General features: G+C 36.0%; 1 protein-coding gene across 1 annotated transcript in view; it reads left to right on the forward strand.

The window, feature by feature from the left end:
• The window catches only part of ANKS1B (ankyrin repeat and sterile alpha motif domain containing 1B), a 449,659-nt gene that overhangs the window by 64,855 nt on the left and 359,591 nt on the right, over window positions 1–25,213 (forward strand). The window contains exons 4-7 of the mRNA XM_054199351.1: window positions 4,225–4,521; window positions 12,299–12,374; window positions 14,649–14,750; window positions 23,113–23,223. Coding sequence (XP_054055326.1) covers window positions 4,225–4,521; window positions 12,299–12,374; window positions 14,649–14,750; window positions 23,113–23,223 — 586 coding nt within the window. The remainder of the gene's footprint in view (window positions 1–4,224; window positions 4,522–12,298; window positions 12,375–14,648; window positions 14,751–23,112; window positions 23,224–25,213) is intronic.

A 25,213-nucleotide genomic window follows, 5' to 3' on the forward strand; every position in this document is an offset into this window, starting at 1 on the left:
TTAAGAGATATTCCAGATTTTGCGATGGCATGCATTCTCAGTAGCTAAATGATGTAGCACAGCCCGGCCCGCAGTACTGACCAGATGCAATGCTGTGAAGGCACAATTCATTTTCCAGCAACAGAAGTCTGAATTCTGACTGTACGTGGAAGAGAACAGATTCAGAGAAAGGCTAGAAAATGTCAGGGCCGTGCTCATGAAGAGACCTATGTAACAATGAAGAAGAAAATTACAAAAGGTTAAAACAGAATCATGAGATGCCTTTCTTATTTCTGAAGAAGGTCCATCAGGCCATATGAATAACTACTTGTTTAAAATATTAATTCTGAATAATACAGACTTCTCTTTTATACTATTTTTGCATAATATTGGTCTACTCTTTTTGTCTTAAATTTTGTACATTTTACTAGGTTCTGTTTTCTAGATCTTTTTCTTATTCGGTCTTAGGATCTATCTTGTAGTTTCTAACATGTAATGAAGTATCTGAAATTTCTAAAAGCATTCTAGTCTGTTTCTTCAGCACTAGATGCATTATTTAGCCCTTGGATATCAGATTTCGAGATCTAATCACACAGTGGTAACTCGCATGCAGACAATTGTATTTTCATAGCAGGTTAACTGCTCATGAAAATAAGTGTTAACACTTAAACTTTCTGTACTCCAGAAACAACTGTTTACATTTGGGACTGAAAACGTAAGCAATAATACTAAAGTATTATTATTAATTTCTTCAAGAATATTTTTTCATGTCTTTCAAAAGTTTCTTTGAAATAATAAGGTATTTTAGAGATACGAAGACAAACAGTACCTTAAAATCAATAGAGTTACAGCTGGGTTACCTTTGTCTGCACAAAAGACAATTCAGAAGCAACAGCGTTTGTGGGACTGAGGAAATCACATAATTCTTAAAATATCATCATGTGTTGGGTTGGTTTTTTTATTCTTACTGTATGTCTTCTATAAACAAATGCCTTAAGGAGGAAGTTCGTAACACTGACTGACATCCATGTCCACCTTTCCATGAGGGGTAAGAAGAGGAAGATAAAGTTTCTTCCAGTCCAGAAAATACATTGTTATAGCCTCCTCCACCTTAGGGGTCTCTCTGGGAATGCTGAACCAACTGTGTCTATCTGGTAGGCATTTCCTCCTTTCCTAAATTTGAAGATGACAGACTGTCAAAACCTACTTAGAAACTCTATCCTCTCTTCTCAGTAAAACCTCTTGCTTCCAAGGTGATTTATTTTATGTAAGTAGTAGTAAATTGTCAAAGCATAAGATAAGATAAAGATAAATTTAGAGGGCATTTAAACGAGTTCTAATTCTCTCTTTGAAACTTAAAAATTGTTCTGTCTTTTATACCTGAATCGAGTTGATTAATTTACATTTTAAAGAGGGAAGGATGTTGTATTATTAAGTTTTAATTCGGTAGTACCGCTGAGCTCTGACAATACAATATATACAATGCCTATTCTGACTGTGTTTGTGTAGGTAATTTAATTACCATGTTTGTCCAGGTTGGATTCTTCTATTTTATTTCAGTGATACCTAGTTCTTCTTAATTTTTAATCGGTTTGATTTGTCATTAACTGAAATGTAGCTTTAATTTGGCGAATGCAAAGAAACAAACCATACAAAAATGTTCAACAATGTTAATTTGAAAATAATAACTTTTTTTTAATATTTGCAGATGCTTTATGCACCACACTTTTTAAAAATATACTTTTCTGTAAATATGCCCTTGCATGAAAATTCAGCTGGATATTCTTTATTTAGAGGGAGCAAATTTCAGTGTGCTGGGTGGCAGCAGTGATTTGGACTGGTTGGTCTCTATGCGTCTATATCTGTGGCTGAAATTTTGGCCAGTCACCATGTTTTGAGAAAAAGGCCATAGTCAATTTTAATTTTTATGTCTTTCTGAAAATTTAATCAGAATATTTTTAAACTGCAATATTAGACTATTGGCACAAGGTTTAAGATACTTCATGTATTATCCAGAAATGCTTGAAAAAAATTCAAACGTAAGTAGATATTAGCTAGATAGATATATCTTTTTGGCAATAGTACAGTAAATGTGTATTTTGCTATTTACCTCACAGAATGCAGATAGTTATACATCTAATTTCTTTGTGTAACTATTTCCATTTGAGATGTAAATACAGTAACTGTAGGCACAAATTACCATAATTGGTCATTTTATGTGCAATTATCTGATTTTCATACTTAATTGTGGTAATTGTGCACAAAATTAGACTGCAATTCCCAATTCATCTATGCAGTTCTGTCCATGAAATATTGAAAATCTAAAAATAAATTCTAATAAAATATGCTTGGGATTTGTGGGTATACCACTGTACATAAAAAAATTGCTTTGCCCAGTCCTGTATAAAGGATACGTTAGAAGTCACTAGAGCACAAAGAGCATATCACAGGTAGTTGATAGATCATTGCAGTCGTATAGTATTTTGACAGTACATATTTTAACCTGAATTTATGGTCTTTGTAATAGAGAAAGGCCACCCAGTGGTCTGAATAATGCAGAATGATTCAAATAGTTATTAGTCATCAAGCCATGTCTGCCAGTGGAAACTTCTTTTTCTACCTGGCTGTTCCTGCTTTCCAGCTTCTGTCTTGCAGTTTAGCAGGAAGCACATTCCGGTCTCTGGGACCTTGTGTGGTGTTGCAGACACCTGAAGACTTTATCTGCAACATTAATTTATCTGAATGTACTGATCTGTCTCCTCTGTCTCCCAGGTTCTTCTGAGTCATTTTAAATTACAAGATGAGATGAAAATGACAGCAATGTTGTTAAAACCACAAAGCCAAGATTTAAGTTCTTGATTATTGAATTTGAAACACTGTTACTAAAAAGAAAAAAAAAAGTTTTCCCCTTTTCTCCCTTTCTAGATATTACTGTGCAACACAGGTTTTCTTATCCTAGCTAGCTTTTAAATAAGAGGCCAAAGCCGCATTTCTCTGATTCTCCCACCATTTCTGTCTTTCAAATGACAAATCTTTTTTTCTGTTTTAAGTTCACTGTCCCCAGAACTTTCTTCAGTTATTTCTTTGAGAAATACAGCCTACGGATTCAGGTTTATCTCTTCTCCTTTCTTTAGAATTATATTTCTACCCTTCTCTAGTATCTTTTTTCTGAATTTACTTTTTTTTTTCTTTATATGACACATTAACTGATTGGCTTTCTACTTTTACAACATTTTCAAAACTGTCACAAAATTTTATACATCATATATTAGAAGAGGCATTCAATGTACATACTTTTAAAATGTATAGCGTCTAGTCTATTTTAAGGCTTCCTAGAGACTATGTAATATATATTAATAATATAGATGGCATATAGAATTCAGAGAGCTCTGTAAATTATTTTCTTCCTCTCTGCCCAAAGTTATTTGTCTGTTTGGGATTGCAAGTATACAGGCAGAACTGGAAGAAAACAATTAAAGAAGATTCTGCTTGTTCTCAATATTTATCTATTATTAAGATTAAATAAATCGTGTTGGGGGAAAGACTTGGGGGTCATTGCTTTATAAAGCAAAAACTTATTCAATCCACAGCCTACAAATGCTCATATGCCTTAAAACGCACATGTGTATCTTCCTGGAGCCCTGAGAAGACCAGCTGCTTACGTGATATGCTGAGTCTTTCTAATATCTACAGTTGCTATTTGGTTTCTTCCATACTTTGATTGTTGTCTTGAGAGTAACTTTTATAGTGATGTATGAAACTAGCCTTGTGCCTGATACATTTTCATTACGCAGTTTTTCTCTGTAATTTCAGTACTCTAATAACAAACTGCTATGATTTAAAACCAGTTATACTGAGAAGAGAGACTTAAGATAAATTTCAGAGAATTTCTAAGAGAAGGACTCAACTATGATTTCAGGGGCAGCTGAATGAAGAAGGGTTACATATTTTGGCATATCACGTATCATGAGCAACAAGGTTTTTTGGGGCATGTTGTTAAAGATGGTTTGGGAACAATGTAGACACATAAGGACCTGATCTGCTTGAGAGCCACAGAGCAGAAGTATTAACGTATTATTAGTAAAATTTTAGTGGCGTTATTCTGAAGCATTTAACATACATTACCATACATTATATTATAAACCCTGCCTGTGTAGTGATGTCATAGAGGCAATTTATAGAAGCCGAGCAGTTCTATTGTGTGATTAAACATGGATTTCTGAAGCTTTTGTTTTGTTTTAACAGAACAATGAAAATGAAACAGCACTCCATTGTGCAGCTCAATATGGTCATTCAGAAGTAGTTGCTGTTCTGTTAGAAGAGTTAACAGACCCTACAATAAGGAACAACAAACTAGAAACACCTCTGGATCTGGCAGCACTTTATGGACGTCTGCGTGTTGTAAAAATGATCATCAAAGCATATCCAAACCTGATGAACTGTAATACAAGAAAACACACTCCTTTGCATCTTGCTGCACGTAATGGCCACAAAGCTGTTGTACAGGTGCTTCTGGAGGCTGGAATGGATGTCAGCTGCCAAGTTAGTGTGTAATTTCTTTCTTCCCTTCTTCCTTTCCACCTTTCTTCCCTTCTTTCCTTACTTTCCTTTATCATTAGAATATGATTCAAATTAAATAACTTCTTACATTTTTTCTTTTAAAATACACGTGCATTTACTGTGTTAGAAATGCTGCAAGCTGATAGATTTATACAGAGTTATTTCTTATGACCCAAATGATGTGTTCAAAGGGATAACTCAAGAAAGATATGTGTCTTCAACGCTGAGTGTATATTTTAATGTTGTCTTGAGACATGTAGATACACAAATCATATCAATTGTTCCTGTGGTTGTATATATATTTTTTTTTTTGCAACATTGGTTTTAATGATACTAAGCTGACTTGCTAAAGCTACGGTCTTTAATGGTCATAGCAATCTGAAACGTTTGACTAAGGACTCATTTTCCAGGGTTATCCCGTTCTAAACACAAAGTTACTAAGTAATAATAATTTTGTTTTTCTACTTTTCTAAACACTTGTTGTATAAATCTAAAAGAAAAGCCTATCGTAATATACTCTTAAAGCTACTGACTCCGACCTGTTAGCTGTTTGGTGCATCTAGTTCTATGCACAGTAAATTATAATGGTGTAAAAGGGGTAATTTTAAATAAAAGAGAAATAGATGGGAGCAGATACAAGGTACAGCAGCAGTAAATTTTACGTCCAATTCTTTGTAGTGGAAAGTGTCCAAGTCTTTTAACTACAGAGGACCTGATTCTGTTATGTGTGAAGTCCTGCCTCAGTTTTATGATTCCTCTTTATTTGACTGACGGCACTGTATTTGAGTTTAAAGTGTATTTTGTCTTCAGATTTAAAGTAGCCTTCTTGCTGTCTGAGTATATATAATGTGCTTCAAATTAAGGTTGTTTCAGCTTTATATCTATTTTCAGATAAACTAACCAAACAAACATAATTACATCTATTTTAGAGTCACATCCAGGCATTCTTTACCAATAGGTGTTTTATTAAATCTTATGAACTTTGCCTAAACTTTGCCTAAGTTTTATAAGCATTTTAAGCTTTAGGTGCATTTAATCAAACACCTTTGTACACATAATTCCCTTTTATATAGAAAGATTGCACCTGGATTCCATGCACTTCTTTTATTTCTGGATTCTTCCATCAAGGTCATGTTTTTCAACTCTTGAGGAAAAGAATGTGAAATGGGAAAGAAAAGATAGATTAAAAAAACCCAAAACCAACAAAGTAAACAAGAAAATATTAACGTATTTTAAGATTTAAAATGGATAGTCTCAAATGCCTTCAAAATGAAAATGTGGTAAAATTGTTTTTCTACTTTTATTAGCTGTAGTATCTTTTGAGTTATATTGTTACTTGCTTCAAAGTATTTCAGACTGAAACACTTTTTTTTTCTGTGGTTTGCTTACTTGTGTATTTGCCTACCATTATGCTTCCAATTTAATTTGCTCTTGATTTTCTTTACTAGAAAGTCGTACCCTTGCAAAGGTTAATACAAGCAGCTCTTTTGTTTCAGCTGTCCTTTACTATTACTACATCTTCAGTAATTAAGAAAACCTTAATGCTAAAGCAACACATAATGGAACCCTCGAATACATGTTTCTGAATGTTTGTATTCTCTTCTATGTTTAGCAAATGAATGAGGAAAAAGTCAGAAAGAAACTGAACTGATGCCTGAATTGATGCTTAAGAAATAGAATAATTGAAGAAAAACAGTCTCTGTCATGACAACTTACAAACTGATGGTTACATGAGGGTTGAATATTACACAATGCTTTTATGAAATGTGTTCTTCATCTTATGTAATCATCTAGATAATTTTAGCACTACTGTGAATTCTCCTAAGCCATTTCTATCTATAGTTATGCCAAAAGTTTTTTGCTGCTCTTTAAAAAATATAGTGTCTGCAAGTTATGTACAATCTTCTTCTAAGAAATGAGAGATTCTTTTAGTAATAGTGATCTTATTGCCATCTACGCTAAAATTTTAGGACTTTTTTCTCTGTTTTTTAAATTCCGATTTATTTTAAGTAATTTATATTCTTATTTTTCTTAGTTGTTCTTAGGCAGAAGGGATTACTTTTTAAAAAAAATTTATTTTTTGCACTGGGCAATCTTGTTTCTTCTGCATTTGTCCTTCTTGCCATAAGGAAATATCATTTATTTATTTTCTCACTGGTGTAAACATTCTCCATCAATATGTTCCTTTTCATTCAGCATCTTAGCATATTGGCAAGTTGGCTCTGTACATATTATTAACTTATTATTTCTATAACCTCTGAAAAATTCTTTGTTGATGATTACTGGCAGCTTATTAAACTGAGCAGAGCATACAACATCAGCCTGTTACTTAAAACTGAACTCAGCTCTTTTAATATTAATTAAATTGCTCTGCATCACTGATTGTGAAAGAACAGTATACGAAATATAATCCCATGTGGTAAATAAAATTGTACACATTCATTCACATTAAATAAATTCGGTTTATCAGCAGTAAAGAGCTCTCAGAATGTTGAGAGACAATTATAGAAGTAGCCTATCTGCCATTACTCTGTAATTGTAAATATTTATTTGTTTAAATGGGAAGTTTACTTTAGCCATGTTATCTTTCTCTTCTGTACTCCCTGAGCACTTTTAGTCATAGCAAATATTTGGACTAATAATAGACAGCATATAATTTTTGATTGAATTAATCACACATTTTATTCATTTCCCAGGTCTATCCAATATCCTTCAATCTGAAATTATTTAGAAGTGGGCAATACAAATCTGCTTCATCTCTTTATGCTTTGAAGTTTTCATTTAAATTGAAACATATGAAAAATACACAGGTTTTGGGTGAGTGATAGATTTTGGGCCCTCAGTAAAATAAGATACTGCACAGTTCAGTGTGTTTCATGTAAACAGTAATTTTATAATTGTAAATACCTTAAAAACTTGGCCCCTTCTGCTTATCCAACTTTCATCTATCCCTATTTGCCTTCCCTGTCTGTTCCAGTAATGATGGCAATTTCCATTGCTTATCACTGTAGTTCTTCTGCAAAGAGCTATGCCCCTTCCTTTTTGCTGTCATGATGTACGGAGGATATTCTGTGAATCAATTTGCAAAGCTACCATTCCATCTTCCAGATTATGTCTGAAATCCATATCAAAACTATAGTAAACTGCTTATGAATAAGGACTAGACAAGTGACCTAATTACAAGCTCTTGCATATTTACATGTTTAAAAAAATGTCTAATTAATAAAACCCTTGATGCTTTTATGTGAGCCTGCAAATTGTATACCAAGTTGATTTGTGTCTCCTGGTGTACCCTGACAATGTCTTTCTATCCTTGCTTGCTTTGTGTGTCCAGCTGTGACATTGTACCTGTATTTAGCTGTAGGCTACTTGGGGCAGGGACTGTTTTATTATATGCGTAGCACGATTTGGGCTATAGTTTACCATATTTGATATACAGAAAACTTATGCCAGGGAATCAATATCTAATCCATCGACACAAAGCTCACTGTGTTCATGAAAAAATACCAGCGTTTTTTGCATTAAATATCACTGTGGAAGAATTTCCAAATATAATGGTAGTGTTCACTTTGCCAAGAAAATATGATCAAAGGCAATGAAAGCTTTAGGAAGTAAAACAGTGAATATTGTCTATAAATCTGAAGTTTGCTTGCTGTAGTATAGGCAACAAGAGAATATTTGCACATAGGTACACCATTATAAGTGAAAAAGACCTACCTAAAAACCCTAGCACATATTAAATAATATACAGAAATTATTTGCAACTACATTTTTTAATCCTTCCAATTTGTGTAACATTCTCTAGTGCACCAGAAAAACAACCCATAACATTATTTCTATCTTCAAGTAGTAGTCTGCATGTACATTTACAATGAGAGAGACATCTTCTCAGCCAGTCCTACAAGTTTCTCTTGGCCCCGTTCATCCTGGGGCTCAGCATTCTCCATATGTTAAAATGGAGTTTGGTAACTGAACTCTCTGGCAACAAGGACATTTCTGCCTTCTGGACAGTTTTTGGGTCAAGGGATCTGATTCACTCATTAATTATTCACTGTTACCATGAAATCCTGCCTAGAGCTTTTAAGATTTACGTCAGCATTCATCTTCATGACATCTCATGCAGGATTACACATCTGCATCTTGCAAGTGTGCTTTCCATTTCCATATTCCCAGACTGATTTTCTTTCAGTTTCGTGGTAATATTTCCCCTCTTGCTCAGAAAATCACCTATATAGTGGACAGATCATTCCATTTTATATGGTGTGCCTTTCAAATTCCCCTTTCAAACAGACTGTTTGCAATATATACCGCATTTCTGGGGTACGGCATTCATTAGCATTGTCTGATAGCTTGGAGTCGTAAAGCAAAGGCTGCCCCAGAATTCAGGGCAGGGCAGAATGCCTGTAAAGCATTTCAGGATCATGTTCAGATACGACAGGAAATATCATGGTAGAATAGGCCAAGAAGCGAGAAAGTATAAAATGAAAAAACTGGCATTTGGCTTTGGATTCCTCTCCCAACACTATGAATTACGTATGTAGGTGGCTTAAGTTTCTATGCTCCCTTTATGCATAGCAGATCTTTGATTCATTGCTACAGAGCTATCTTCTGGCTCCCAAGTTGCCCCTAGATAGTTTTGTTTGCCTTAGACATCTAGAGGAGATTTCCTCTTCTCGTGTTAGTTTTCATTCCATTTCTTATGAGATGCATGCTTTCATCAAGGAAAATATTACCTGCCTTTCCTCTGGTGTGGATTTTTGATCAATAGAAAGGACTGCTGCCAGTTCTGACAATTATCATATCAGGATCTTTCCCGCCCCTTAACTGAGGAATCTGAAGATAGATCCTCTTCCTTGACTTCAAAGCTGTTGATTCAGCATGCCGGAACATTAATCTTTCTCAGTCTCAGATCACGCCACAGCGATGGATTGTAGATAGTTGTTGTCACTAATGTATGTCCATTCTTTTTTCATTACAGAAGATTCCTTGTTAGTATTAATACAGAATGATGTCTAAAATTTTATTCAAGGTGCAGCTGGTTCCCATCTCTGCAGTTCATCCTCAGTAGGACTAAAATTTAATGCTCAGGCCTCCTATAACAATTAAACCACTATGGATTGCATTGTTGGTGTATCCCTGGCAGAATCACAGAATGGTTGAGGTTGGAAGGGAACTCTGCAGGTCATCTGGTCCAACTCCCCTGTTCAAGCAGGGTCAGCTAGAAGAGGTTCCACAGGAGCATGTCCAGACAGCTTTTGAATATCTCCAAGGACTGAGACTCTGCAGCCTTCCTGTACCAGGGCTCAGTCACCTGCACAGCAAAAAATGTTTCCTTGTGTTGAAACAGAACATCCTGTGTTTCAGGTTCTCCCCATTACCTCTTCTGTCACTGGATACCACTTAGCCTGGGTCAGTCTTCTTTATGCTCTCCCTTCAGATATTTGTACACATTGATGATATCCCCCATGAGCCTTCTCTTGTGTAGGCTAAACGGTCCCAGCTCTCTTAGCCTTTCCTCATAAGAGAGATTCTCCAGTCTTTTAATCATCTTAGTGACCCTCTCCAGTAACTCCATATCTAGTTTGTACTGGGGAGCCCAGAACTGGACAGAGTCCTCCAGGTGTGGCCTCACCAGTGGTGAACAGAAAGGAAGGTCACCTCCCTCGACCTGCCAGTAACACTCCTCCTAGTGCAGCCCAGGGTACTGTTAGCTTTTTTGCTGCAAGGACACGTTGCTGGCGCGTGTTCAGATATGACAGAATATGTTCAACTGCAGTGAATATGTTCAAATATGAGAGAGACATCCCTCTTTTCTCAAAACAGCGAGCGATCAATTGTGATTGAGCCCCTATTTTGGTATTCTTCTCTGGCAGGCTACTGTGCCAAACTTCTCGCCATTGTGGCTTTTGAATTTCATCACCTGTCTTTCCAAAGTCAAATATTTTGAGAGTCACAGCTGTCCTTCATATCCTTGATGACAAGGAACGCTGTGTTAATAGTACCAGGTCCACCCAATGGTCTTGAGGTTTATTCATGTCAGTAAGGGACAAATCCGAAGGAAATCCCATATCCACACAAGGACCAAATTGGATAATAGGCTGTGTTAAAGCCTTTTTCAAGATTGCTGATGTCAAGCCTTTTTCAGTAATCATAACTATAGCTAGCAGTGAATTCTGAGAACTTTTTTCATTCCCAGAAATTTCTGAGCTGCACCTTAAGCTCTGTGTGTACCTTTGTGGTTGCACTATGTCACTGGAGAGTTATCCAGTGTTAAAGTCAATTGCAGTTACCGGAAAACTCCTGTAGATATTGTTTGAGTAAAGAATTCTGGAAGCATCTCTAAGTAAATCTGACTATTTAGTCTTGTTCAGAATAAGTCTGTGAAGGTTCATCTGGATTGCCTCTGAAAATGGAAAGATTAGTAATTGTTTTGAGATACGTATTTCATACACATATATTCTCTTACTGGCTTCCTTCTCTCCATTATACTGTTAGTATACCTGATGTGCTGGGATATAAATGACATTGGGCGTGCTCTACTTTATACACCCATGTACTAAGTATGAAGAAAGATAAAAATTGAGTGTTCCTGTTATGGACATAGCATTTTCAGGCTCTATTGGTAGGACATATGTACACTTCCTGTGTGCTCACAGCCCATCTCAGGATCTCCGATTATTTCTAAATACCCTGTCATTGCATTGCTGTAACACTGGTGCATACTGATACAGCTAATAAATAATAAATCACTATTTTATTTCAGAATTAATTTTTTTATGTGTCTTTAAAATCTTTCCACCATAACAAGCATGACAACGGTGCATTTGGATAAAATATAGAAAAAAAATTCCAGCAGTAAACCCTTTAACATTTGCCCACAAATAAAAAACATTCAAAATCTAATTTACTATCAAAAAAAAGGACAGAAGTCAGAGATTCAGTGAGATCTAGTAGTGCTGTAGGTACTGCTAATGCTATTGTATGGAAAGGCATTCTGTTCATATTTTTCACTAACAATCAGCAGTATAAAATACTAAGAGAAGCAGTTTGTCAAGAGACATAGTTTGTTTTTCAGTACTATAAATATTATTTGAGCAACAGTCCATTCACAAAGAATTCTGTATCACAAAAATCTGCAAAATCAGGTTCACAGACATCTAAGGTAGAATTTAAATGATCTAAACGTAGACATTTAATGCTGTTGGAGGTGCGTTAGGGTATCCAAGGCATCTGTATGGGGCAGATATGATGCAGATGAAACGTGAGCATCAACTGGAACATCAGCTGGGGCCGGGTGGGATATCCTAGGGCATCTCTCACTGTCCAGCTGAATTGACCTTCTAGGGTGTGATCCAGTTTCAGATTAAAACACCTAAGTGTAGCTGTGCAGATGTAAACTGGCTGACTCTGCTGAACAGCTATGTTCCACTGACGGTATTGACTAGATTTTCACTGCCTATAATAGGAGTTTAGAAATTTTACACAAATGCATGCTTGTTAGATGGGAGTTGTATTACATCCCTATTATATTTTCTTCTATAGTTATTAACTTTTATAGTAGAACTGACAGCATTTATGTTGTTGCCTTGAATAATAATAAAAAAATTATGGTAGTGTTTGTTCTTGCTCATTCAATGTTTTTTATGTTTAAATAAAGTAGAGGGGGAAAAAATACTTCTTTTCTAAACGTATTCTTTTAAAAAGGGTTTCTTGGTATTTTAATTGGCATTTTAAATGTCACAATATTTTTTTTTTCTAGACAGAGAAAGGGAGTGCACTACATGAAGCAGCCCTGTTTGGAAAAGTGGAGGTAGTACGCATTTTGCTTGAAACAGGTAAATCTAATTTACAGGAAACACTGAACAAATATCCTTAATATTCCTAATCTGGTGTATGTCTCCTCAAGTTTTGGTTATAGAAATTACTGTTATCTTTCTCAGCCTTTGCAAATCTAATCACATGTACCTCTCCTTAAATCAGTGTTCTTTTAGAATAAGAAATTACTATACACAGAGAACAAAAGGAATGTTTTCACTAAGACTCAGAAATTCCATATATGACTCAGTGTATGCCACTGTATTCTGAGAATAAATGTATTCTGAGAACAAAATGGCTACATAAAATTTTGTAATTCATTCTGAAACACAGACAAGAATATTCTTTGATCTAGAGGCCAGAATACTCATGTTCACATTTATTTCCTTCACTTAGCTATTCCTAACAAACACACCATCCTGCTTGCTCCTTCATTTCCTGGATAAACTTTGAGTGCCTGTAAAGAAAGAGGAAGGCACTGTGTCTCTGAGAATCACGTTTGTCCTGAAAGAACAGGAGAAGAAAGATGTAGTGTCCCAACAAACGCATCTACTACATAATCACAGATTCATAGAATAAGAGTTTCAGAATTGTTGCAGGTAAATTACTCATCTAAAAAACTGTCTTCTCAGATAAATGAGAAGATCAGTGAAAATGAAAATATCTAGAAATTACTTCTCTGAGATACGTGAATTTCCATTACACTGAGGGATCTCAGTGATCTTTATTGTCAGTGCTTGTGGGGTTATATATTGCAAAAGAAGGTACGTCCTTCTCACAGCTCCTCATCCAACAGATCCAACAGATCTGAGATCTGTTTTCAGAAAAAAAGGTCCTTCCAGGATGCTTTCTTGTTTGGATACATAAGAAGGAGGCAGAAAGAGATCTTCACCTGCCCTCAAAAAGGCAGGGCCTTTTTATATTAAGTCACCTAAAAGAGGAAGGACTAAAAGAGGAAGGACTGGAGAACATCACAGAAACATAGGAAGCCCTTAGACCACAGATAGACTACCTCATACGGATTAGTACATGTTATAGCCTCTGCCAGAGTGCAATTGGACAAGACAGTGGAGTAGAATCTTCACTGTGAACTTCTTCAACCCCAAGTACTCTGCACTTCTGCAGCACTCCCCACCTTCTGCCTTTTTTATCTAACAATCCCCTTTTCTCTAGTTCTGCTTCAAAAAAGACTCAGAAGATGTTATAAGTAGCTACTACGAAGGAAAGGTGTAAGTTGGTGTCTCTGGCCTCTGAAAATCAGCTGCCACTGCTATTTAACCCTGCAATATTTTGGCTTCATTTTCAGTGAGAAAATAAATATCTCTTTCTCACAAAACAAATCAGGAAACTCTCCATCAGTTCAGGAAATGACAAGAACTGCAGCCTTTTCTGGTGAGCGGACAAATCCTTCCATGCTTCCAGAATGTCCTCATGAATCCTGCTTCCTCTGATTTCCTCTATTCAGCGTCCTGAGAAGAATCTTATTCTCTTCGTTATGACCTTTCATGCCTTTGCTTTTTATGAAAGTACATCTAAAGTAAAAAACAACTTCAGTCTTCTACCATAATTCAAACATTTCCAAAGTAGCCCCTACAAGACAAAGTGGAGACTCATGCGGTATCATGTACAACACTTTTTCTGAGACCTGTCCAGGATAAGCCTCAAACTTATTTATGGTTACATTCACAGTTTGAGCCAAACAATTACTTTGTCAACAGTCTGAACAGTCTGTGAGGAAATTCTCTGCCTGTTCACACAGCCCTCATACTACATGCAGGTATTTCAGTCTACTCAAAGCATGAATTTCAAACATGTCACCATGAAGTACAAAATTTTAAGGTTAATAATTTTTTCAGTATTGCTCCCAAAACACATACTGGTACTATGGTCTAGAAAATCCCCAATGAATCAGAGCAGTTTGGGGAGAATTAGAATCCAGGCATGAAGGAAAAACAATGAGTGAAGTTCTTGATTTTATAAAATATTATTTTCAGGATGGCTGTTTCTCAGGAATGGTCTGCCAAAATAATCCCAAGTTTGGTTTAAGAAGCTTACTTTATATCCCCATGAGTTACAGAAACATAAAAACAATCCATGTCAGCATGTGAATTTTAGGCTACTCGAGCTTTAAACAGAAATGGATGCTGTACTTCAACTATAACACAGCTGTTAATCTGCTACAGTTGTAAAACCGCTTGCATTCAATTTGCCAGATAATTGAGTCTGATACACCACATTTATAATCAGAAGTACTTGGGGTTAAAAATTCCACCATAGATCATTTTCTTTTTCAGGAATTGATACCAACATAAAGGACAGTTTGGGTAGAACGGTTTTAGATATTCTTAAAGAACATCCATCTCAGCAGTCACTCCAAATTGCGGCTCTACTTCAAGGTAAGTCATATTCAGTTATACACTTGTTAGAGACAAATCAGAAGAGCGTGGAGGAATATTAAGATATATAGTAATTTCTACTCTTTAAATATTTTATTATACAAAAGAGTAATCTTTTGAATTAAAAAGACAAAATTCTTGTTTGCTAGATACACAGAAATAAGTGGCTGAATATTTGAATTTCAGAGTAAACCCCTTCTTTTTTTCTGACGATAGACGTTAGCATGGTATGTCATTTACAGTTACTCTTTGCGCATTCTTCATTACATAATAAAATATTGTAATATTTCACTGCAGTTCCATTAAATTGTGATGGCAAACTACAGTTGAAATCCTTGATTCATTCATAAATAACAACTATGACTGAAAGATGGTGACAAATTTTCAAAACATTTCATTACATTTTTCTGATTTTCCTTAAGTTTCAAAAAAAATTAAACCAGGCAGTAACTCTTGTAATTATAGCAGAAATAATATAATTTTGTTGTTCATATGTTTGTTCTCATTCCTCATCCTAGTGTCATGGTGTAAAACTGATGTAACTCCATTGTTTACTTCAATTTTTTACTCTAGAAGATGGCAATAAAGTGATGAAACATGAGCTAGTACATAACTCAGTGTTAAACATCATTCCTTCTCTTTTATGGAATTTGTTCCCTCCATTTTCAGATTAGTCCTTCATTAACTATGTTTGACAGAGGAGTTCCCTGCAGGTATCACTGCTGCATCTACACCTGTATTGATTATTCCCATCTTTAAATAAGCCATTTTAATCAGTTCAGTGTTGGTTCTACATATGAACTAGCTCATGCTTCAGTCTCCCACCTGTCTTTCATAAGAATATTTCCTAGAGAAAATGAGGTCATGTGGCCACACTGTGTCCTTCGGGTTTTCTTCTAAAAGTTTTCTTCTTCTAAAGTTGTTAGCCAGCTCCGGTAAAGTTTTCCAGTGAGATGACAGACTGAAGATACAAAGCTCCTATAACTATAATGAAAATTTTGCAGGCTGGAGGAGAGATATTCTCTTAAAGACCACATTCATGTTATAGCTGAACTGAATTAACAGCCTGCCTTGAGGTCTCCCTTCCTATTTTTTTCCCTTTCCCCCATTCTCGTCCTTCCTCTTCCCCTACTTCCAGCTACACAGTTCTCTTCCATATCCCCTGCTTACATGAGATTGCAAAGTGATCTAATTCAGTTCACAAACCAGTAATATATAAAATATATAACTTATTATATTATCTATATTTAATAGTATGTAACAATAATAAAAAATAAGATTATAATTATATAAATATACATTTGTTGGTTTTAATGAACTTGCCTCCTATGTGGTTGAGGTCCCAGAGTTAGCTCTGTCCCAGGGAACTGACAGAACTGTGCATCAAAAAATGGAGAGGAAGATATGGGTGAGGGAAGGAGGAGGCTCCCCCCTGTCATCAGAAGAGAGTTCCTAATTTGACTCAGACTGTATAGTGAAATCTTCAGCCTGTATGTCCTCACTGAGCTGCAGCATGAACATAGCACTATGTAGAAGAAAAGGGGGTTAATATCATACTGAAATTTCTTCAATGGCAAGAAAAGAGTCAGTCAGAGCTTCCACTTTCACATCCAAATCAGTCATCTTTCAGATATTAATCTAAGATTCATTATAATGTCCCATCAACAACTAAACTAATTTTCATTTTAATATTTCTGCATTGTTCCATTTTCTCCTTAGTGTGATAACTTTGCAGTCTCATGACAAAGTTTCTTCAAAGTAACCTTGCTCTATGAAAAATAGAGCACCCAAACCCCTCTCAAGGGCTTGTCACATTGATGGATCAGTATCTACCCTTAGTTTTTACCACAAAAAAGAAATACATCCAATTCAAGGCTTTTTGATGCTTTGACAAGCAATCATCGCATGTGTGCCTTGTAAATATAAGGAAGACTGCTTAGTAGTTTCAGCTCATACTAGTATGATGAAACTGTGCTTGTAACAAGCGGCTGTTTAGTTTTGCTCTGTCTGCTTTATAGTCAGAACTGATGTACAAGGATGAAAAATGTTTAGAAAGATGCCATTCTAAGTCTTAAGAAAACCTGAGGAGCCCATTCAGAACTCCCCTGTGGAACCTACTGAGGTTCTTTTTCATCAACAAAGGGTTCACTGAAGCTTTAATCATCAATGATAAAGTTTGAACTGTGAGCTGAAGTTCAAAAATAAAATCAGTAGACCGACCCTCCTCTAAAAAGCCAGTTGAGTATATTCTTCCTGTAGTGGGGGCATTTATCCTGTTGTAGCTGAAAAATCAGTGAAGCACGGGGATTTTGGGAAACATGAATATACTGTAATTGAGTTCAACTTCAGTGGGTAATGAATTCAATGCAAAGAAAGAGCAATTGCTGAAAGAGAGTTAGCGGCTTCCAAATACATTCCTGTTAAAGCTTCTGTCTTCAGATGATTGTCTAGAGAAGCTTAGTGTCTCCTTCATATAGATTTATAGGAAACAGAAATTAAATTAATGGCATCAGACAATTACTGACCAGATTTTGGAAGTTTCTTCCTCATTTTTTTTCTTTATGCAGACACAATTGCATTAAATTGATTCTTTCACGTTGTTGCCAGGGTAGAGTAAGATTTTATCACCTAGCATTCTCATTTTTACCATTTCCCCCTTGCATTATTATGAGTGTTAGTGTACAGTTTATAGTATTAACATAGCATAATATTTGTTCCTGGCACAAGACATTAGCTTTCAAAATATAAAACAAAGGCTGAAAGATGCATATAAACAGACTGGCAGAAACAGACAAGGAAATAATGTGACTAGTATTACCAGTGGGCCTGATTGATAGGTAGCGTTCTGTCCTATACGCAGAGGGTTAACAGAGTTGCAAGAAAAGTTTTGAAAGAAAATCAGTTAGTGTTGAGGTTATTTATGAGAAATTTCTTTGAAGGAAAAAACAGTAATTTGTGTCTTTAGAAGCAATTCATGGAGGCACTAATACTAAATCCATTCAGCTGATACTAAAACCTGTAGGACTGGTAGCCCCCTGTGAATGAGCCTCCAGAATTTAAACAGTGTGGATAGATGTTTCTATTGGTGTTCTCCCTTTTTTTAAAGAATATTTACAAAACTACTTTTCACAGATTATAAGTTAAAAAGAAACAAAACCTTTTGCCAGTGGGGTTTTAGAAGTGATCCTAGTGTTTCTGTGATCTTTACTTTACATCTTTTCTCACTACCCTGAGAAAATAGTAATTGAAGTTTCTGTAAAAATATTTTTTTTGTGTGTTTGCAAAGTCTGCCATAGTTTTGGAGATTTTGGTGCATTATCAGATAGAAGAAAAATAGATAACAAAATCAGTTTAAAGAGCAACGTGAAAAAGGCTGAGCAAACTATACACCATCTGAATGGGTTTTTACTACCTGTTAATTGTAGATGGAATTATTAGAAATGACAGTTCAAGTTTTAATTCTTTGTAATTCATATATGTCCCATCATTTTCTGTGTTTTTCTCAGGTCTGGGTTGCACTGAACTCAATTAAAAATACTTATTACAGTTTAGATTCTTTATGTGGTAATAAAGAAATAGCTGAACTCCAAGAGCCGAGAATTAGAATACTGTGCCAAGAAAGGCCAGTCTACTGGATGCATTTCATGGATGGAGTAAAACAACAGCATCCAGTGCTGAAGCAGTTAACAGTATTGCCACTTAGGGCTTTATAATTAGGCATTGAAGATAAAAGGGATGCTGCCAAAGCTAGTAGGCCTAAAATTAAATCGACCAGCTGTGTTTTAGTTTTAGCACATGTGAACGTGACGCAGGTGCATGCTATACCATCTTTCAACTCTTTCTTCACAGCCGACTATGCTCTCTATTAGAATCTTGCTCTATTACTATTTCTGGAAGCAGAATTCTCGTTATTATGAAAAAAAGGAAGGTAGTAGATAAACAGATGAAAACTGACACGAGCCTCAGGAAGGCACAATAAGCTCTGCTGCGTAGACAGTATGGAGGGAGATGTAATGAAAAGCTCTCTCTTCTGCTGAAGCCGCTTGAGAACCTAACATTGTTTGTACATGTAACCGAATTATTCATAAATTGAAAATGCATAAGCAGCTGCAGAACCAGGACTCCTTTCTTCTCCCTTCTGCTTAAATAGCTTTAGTGTCATTAGCACAGGCTTTCTTTTATGTGTTGTCCCTGTCTCTGTCTCTCCCTGTCTTTCTGTGGACAAGTACATCTTCCATTCCCTTGAGTGCAGAAGGCCTCACTGGAGGGATGCAGTAAGTTTCCAGTCAAGGATTTAATAACAGCTGTGTGGGATGAAAAGAAGTTGTTGGGTTTTTTTCTGGGGACTTCTCAGCTCCTTTTATAGGCTGTTGTGCAAAAGCTGTAGAGTATTAACTATGTTTATGAATTAATTTAACTGCCGTTGTTTTGGGTACTGGTAGTTTAGCTGTGCTCTTACCTACTCAGGATCATAGTGTAGTATGATCTATGATCTTGCGTGCTTGTTTCTGTTTATCTTCCCTGAACACGTGCACAAAAGTCTCCCTATGTGCCTATAACTTAAACATCTACTGGTTTCAGGTTTCTCTGTGATTAAGTCAAACTTGAGTCTTTCAGAATTTTCCTCTGAAATTTAGGAGACTGAAGTCAGCCCAGTCTCCACCTCAGCTCAATCTGTCACCTTAGCACACCTCAAGGTAGCAGTTACCAGTTGGTTTTCTGTAACTGTTGCTGCTGTAAAGAAAAGAGGAACTGGGTCATGATGCCTCAGGTGGCAAGTGAGATGATTTGGGAGGAGCTTTTAGAGAGCTCATGGGCTGGGGTAGGGCTCAGTGGAGCTGCAGGATCCTCAGCCAGATGCTGGGAGAGCCCTGGTAAGGACAGACAGTGCTCTGAAGATTGCTGCCCTTCAGGAAGACAAAGTGAAGAAAGAGTAAGGATCCCCCTGCAGGGGCATGGGCCATGGAGGGGAGTTGTTTCTAAACCAGTTTTATTCCCCTGATCTAGTTACTTGGAGAGTCTTCTGTTTGAAAAGGTAAGTGTTCAGATTTTTAGTCTAATCAGATTTGACTTTTTTAGAGTTTAAAAAGCCTTTTGGCCTCTCTAGGGGAAGTCACTCTAGGGAGGAACTCTATGTGAATCCACCTCATGGCATGGCCAATGTAGGGCCTCAAAACAAAAGGGAAAGGAGCTCATACTTCATTCAAAATAAAAATTAAAAAAAAGTTGTTTGTTTTTATTTTTTTTCCTATTAAAAGGAAAAGTAAAAGGCTCTGTGAGGCTAATGTAGCCATTACTCTTAGCAAAGGTTTATAAATAAAGCAAAAATCTTGACCCTCTCACCTCACTGAGGAATTAGGACCTAGAGGAGCTGAAGTTAAAGCAAGCTTTGCTCTAGAGCCTGAGCTTTTACTGCCCTTGGACGTTCAGCAGGAGCTCCTGCTGAGCTGGGCCATGCTCTCTTCGTGGCAGACCCTCCTGGCCCTGGCTGCTCCGTGGAGAGGCAGCTGTGTTTCTCTGCTTATGTGTTAACGCTTTCCCTTCTGCTTGGCTTTGACCTAACCAGTCTTACAGAAACTGAGAAAGCTGACGTTCAAGCAGTTTGAACTCTCCAGTGCCTGTTACCTTCTTCAGTTCATATTCCCCACTGCTTTTATTTCCACTGCTGTGTGACCCCTTTTATGCTATTACTTTTTGTGCACGTGGCCCTATTCAGATTGAGTGGGGCTGTGTTAAAATCAGATAACTGTAGAAAAGAATGCTACTAAGCAGGCAAAGTTTTTGAGCTTCTTCGTATTAATCCCTACTGAACTGTAGTCTGCTGTTTGAGTCAACAGAAGTAAAATACTCCGTTCTTCCCAAAGCAGTTTAGTGAGGAAACATCTCTGAAGTCTGTATTAACATATGCTTCCTTCACCCCTTGTATGCTAGTCATGCCGACTGTCTTTGAAACATGGAACAGGATGATGTTAAACTGGTGAAGGCAGTGTTATGAATCTGACAGGTTGTGTCCCAAACAGCCTTTACTCCCCTCTATCGTAAGAATGACAGGCTTTTCCCTAAACTCTGTGAGACCGCAGCTGGGGAAACTGTTCTGGTCATTAAGTGGTATAATTGACTAAGCTTGGCTTTGTTCTGAATTATCTTTCTTTTTCTGAGGAAAGCGATAGAATCCAGAGCAGTCTCTCAAGTACACCGTAGTCAGTAGATGATGGTAAAAGTATCATCTCTTTCAATAAGTTTGGACAGGCTTTGAAGATTAATTTTTAGCCAGCTGCAGGCGATAGAATTCAGTTGCTGGTGAAACCATGTGCTGCTTGTATGTACTTAATCTTTGGGTCTTGACATATATCACCTATTTTATGTCTGTTTCTTTGATAATATTATGGGTAAGTACACATTTACCTAGACTATAAGCCTCTCACAGCTGAGTCCGAGTCTGTATTTGTCTCGTACATATAAGGTAGACTTTTCAATAGTATAAAACCAAGTTAGGAGTAAAACTCCCACAGAAGTCCAAAGTTTTAAGGGTTGCACTCTTACAAGGATGGCATGCTCTCGATCCATTCTAAACCTCTACACCGTACCTTGTGCTGAGCCTTTTGTAGAGGTTTTCTGCAAGGAACTCTGCAGTTTTTAAAGTAAATATTTATGAGACTTACGTTGAACTTGGGATTTTCTCCTCAGAACTAGCCTTCAGCAGGTAAGTGCGTTGGTCTGAAAGTGGGGCCTGACAAAGAATAAAAATAGAGTATTACTTTAAAACCATAGCCATACAAATAATCTTCACGATCTCCCCTGCATTTCCTTTCCTAATAATACCTGTATTGATCCAATAATTTTAACACTCCCACCTGGTAGAACTTCATTTTAGGTTTGCTTTTGGTCAGTTGCACAATTATCAAACAAATATTTTCAGGCATGAATTCATTTTTTCCTTTTATTTTTCTTTAGATGTAGTTTCCTTTTTATTTCTCCTCCATCTTGCATGTTAACTTGACAAATAATATAGCTGACAGAGCTGGAAAACATTCCAGAGCATTTTGTCATGCTGCTGGTTTTCTCATGATCTCTTACAGCTCATCTTTGCTTCTTTGCTTTCAGCACTACACAAAAAAATAAAGTGCCCATTTTCATATGAAGAAATGTATGGCAGATTATCCAGGGGACCATTGCCAGCCATCAAACTTAATATATGATTTTTTCAAATCATACATTCTTTTTAAAAAAAACCAACAACCTGCGAAGCATTCTGAAACTGCATGCTGTTCTCTGCCATTTCCAATTTCATTTTCTCAGATGTCTATTTTATCACAGATTATATTTGGGTTTTGGGATTTGTTATTTAATCAGGAATAACAGCAAGCTAAACAAGTGCGTTGTAGACTGTAGAAATTAAATCAGGGAGACTTCACTTCCTAGAAACTCTTTAGTTCTTCAGTGTGATATTGATGAAAGCAGTTATTGTAGTTAGCTTTTGCGTGCATTGCAACGTGTGCTGTTGTGGTTACTATCTGTTTAAGCAACTTCAAAAAATCAAGAAATTGCAGATGCAGAATAACTGCCCAAACTGAGAACCAGTCACTCTGCTGCAAAAAAAAAAAAGCACCACTGTTGCATAAATTAATTTCTAATTCATTATTTGTTCTAGAATAACATTCATTCAGGTCTTGTTGTTCCATTGAGCTAGCTGGTGTAGAAAACCACACGAAAGTAATGTACATATTTACACAGAAATAATAATAATGAAATTGAACTTTAGCACGTTCATCGTTCCGTGGCTTTCTGTTTTTATAAACATCATCATGAAGGTGGGATAAAGGAAATTTTAAGGAGGAAAAGCACAAAAACTTTAGAACACTGCTTTTTAGACTGCTAGTTTTAACTAAGTTTTTGGGATTGTATTCTTTTTTTCTCATGTATTATGTCTGTGCTGCAAACAGAATATTTGGTTTTCTTAACAGTATCAATTTACCTACTTATTGTGAACATCCTGAATATCTTGACTGAAAACTCTTAACAAATTCAGAACAAAAGAAGACTCTTTGAACAGTAATAATATAATGGAATAGTTACAGAGGTATTTCAAGGAGACAGGAAAAACACAGGGGTAATCGCAACTCATTACTCCTACAATGAGATTTCTTTAATAGGCTGAAACTGTTACAGAACTGGCCATTGTAGTCTCTTATAATACTTTCAATAAATGATTGCCTTGCAGCAGTGTTTATGAATAATTACAAGGTTGTAATATGAAAAATTGGAAAGGCATTAATGAATAATGTAGTAGTAAATATACTTTTGATTGGGATAAGCCCCCTTAATACAGGAGTTTAAGTGTATGTGTATCTTTAAATTGCAGAATATATGGAAACAGGAAATGCAAGTATTTCGGAGGAACGCCCACTGGAATGCGCAGAACATCAGTCTTGCATTTTGTCCCCCGAAGTTCCTCCGTCTCCAAAGGCTAAAAGTAAATACGTGTACTCTGAATACAGAAGCTGTACTGAACTTCTCTTTAATATTTAAATTATATTGCTAAGACATTTATACAAACATACAAAATGAAAAAGAAAGATTAAGAAAGCTATTGATATTGAGAGGTTTTTCCCACCATGAATTACCTATCTTGACTACATACACTGTAATCCATGTCATATAGGAAAGCAAAGAACTGTATTCCCAGAAAGGACAAGTCACTGATGGATTACAATGTATTACATTATTTGATCTTAAATCTCTTTAATTTATCTGACCTTACACATTTCATAATCAAGTAAAGCAAACGGATACTAGATATGTCAAAATACTATGCCGGCATTGTTCACGTTCCAGTTAAAGATTGAATGTACTTTATCTTTCCCAGTGAGTACCTCTTCCAGTCGTGTTACATTTGGATGCCTTTTTCAAAGATCACTTGTGTATTGCTCTTCCATTCATATTCTAACATATCTTTCATATATCTTGACTGTCACTGCTGCGTGCATGTGCTTTCGTCTTATGTTCTGATTCACCCTTTACACACCACAGACACTTAAATAGGGCATTTCCTGAGTGTGGTGTCCGGCTCTTCCATGAAAATCATCCTTGTATAAAAACAAAGCTGACTTCTGCCTTCTGTAATCATCCAACATAAATGTAATCGACTGCTGGCAAATAACTAAACCTCTCTTCTTTGTTTTTGGGGTGTGCGTGTTTTATTTTTTTCTTTGTGGTGTTTTTTTTGTTGTTGTTTTTGTTTTTAAAAGAAACACCTTTACAGGGACAGTTTTCATTAATGAGAAAACTAAGTTTACTGCTGCATGCCAGATTATGATCTTCACGGTGATAGTAAGCAAATGCACTAGTTCCATTCATGTTTCCCATTGGGGTACTTACCGGACATATGGTGTATGAAGATAAATAGTTCCTTTGAGATTAGTAGAATCATGAAGCCTATTACCCTATGCAATAGAAATGTCTGTCCTGAAATTAAGTAGTAAATATTTTTAAAATATGTTTTACTTCTTAATGATACGGTCATGATCTCACATTGACTTTCAAGGCATAAATACTGTAAAATGTGCTAGTTGGCTTTTGCTTGTCTATTGTGTAATCTGATTCTAAAGGAAAGAAACTGTACTTGATTGTGCTTCCCATCCATCTGTCTGCCATTCGTTGACAATCTAATTTCAAATAATATAAACCAAATTTGGAAGAGACATAGCAGTATCAATTATTTTTCTGTAAATTTCATGAAAACAGCTGGATAGAGACCTTAATTAGTACCTGCACTGAAAGAAATAGGCAAAAATTTGTCTTTTATGCATTTGTTCTGACCGTGTGTAAGTGTACACAGACTCACAGGTCAGTCAGCACCCTTGCAGTTCCTATTTTGTCACACAGAATTCATTCTTGCCCAGTAAGGAGTATTGCAGGCCATATGTGGGAGAACATGGGACTGGGTATGTGAACATGGTTCTGTAGGAAACAGTAGTCCTGGTCCTTTTTAAGGCACTTTGTCAGGATTTTAGAATAGTTCTTAATATTTAGGTATTTTACTTCCAATTTTTTATTTATTTTTTATTTATTATTATTAAACTTAATCTGGAATAATTTCAACTTTCTAATTAAAAAGCAGAATATAAATAAACAAAGTTATATCTGTATTTAATTTATAAGTTTCATGCAAAGATACCATTGACTAACAGTAACAAGGGCTTTGAACACGAAATTTCTGTTACTTAGATATTTAAAAGGTAATTAGATTCTTTTCATTTACAAATTCTGTTCTTGGCTCTGAAAATTTCAGTCATAACTGGCAATAGTTGTAATTTAGAAAATATTTTAGAATATCTACATTTACCTAGCATAACAAACAGTGACTATGAAGAAATATAACACAAAAAGAACTCTAAACCTAGCAGATATAATCTTATCTGGGGCTTCTTTAGTTACATGAATGTACGTATGTGTGTGTTATG

This window comes from Rissa tridactyla, chromosome 1 (genome assembly GCF_028500815.1).
Source record: "Rissa tridactyla isolate bRisTri1 chromosome 1, bRisTri1.patW.cur.20221130, whole genome shotgun sequence".
NCBI lineage: Eukaryota > Metazoa > Chordata > Aves > Charadriiformes > Laridae > Rissa > Rissa tridactyla.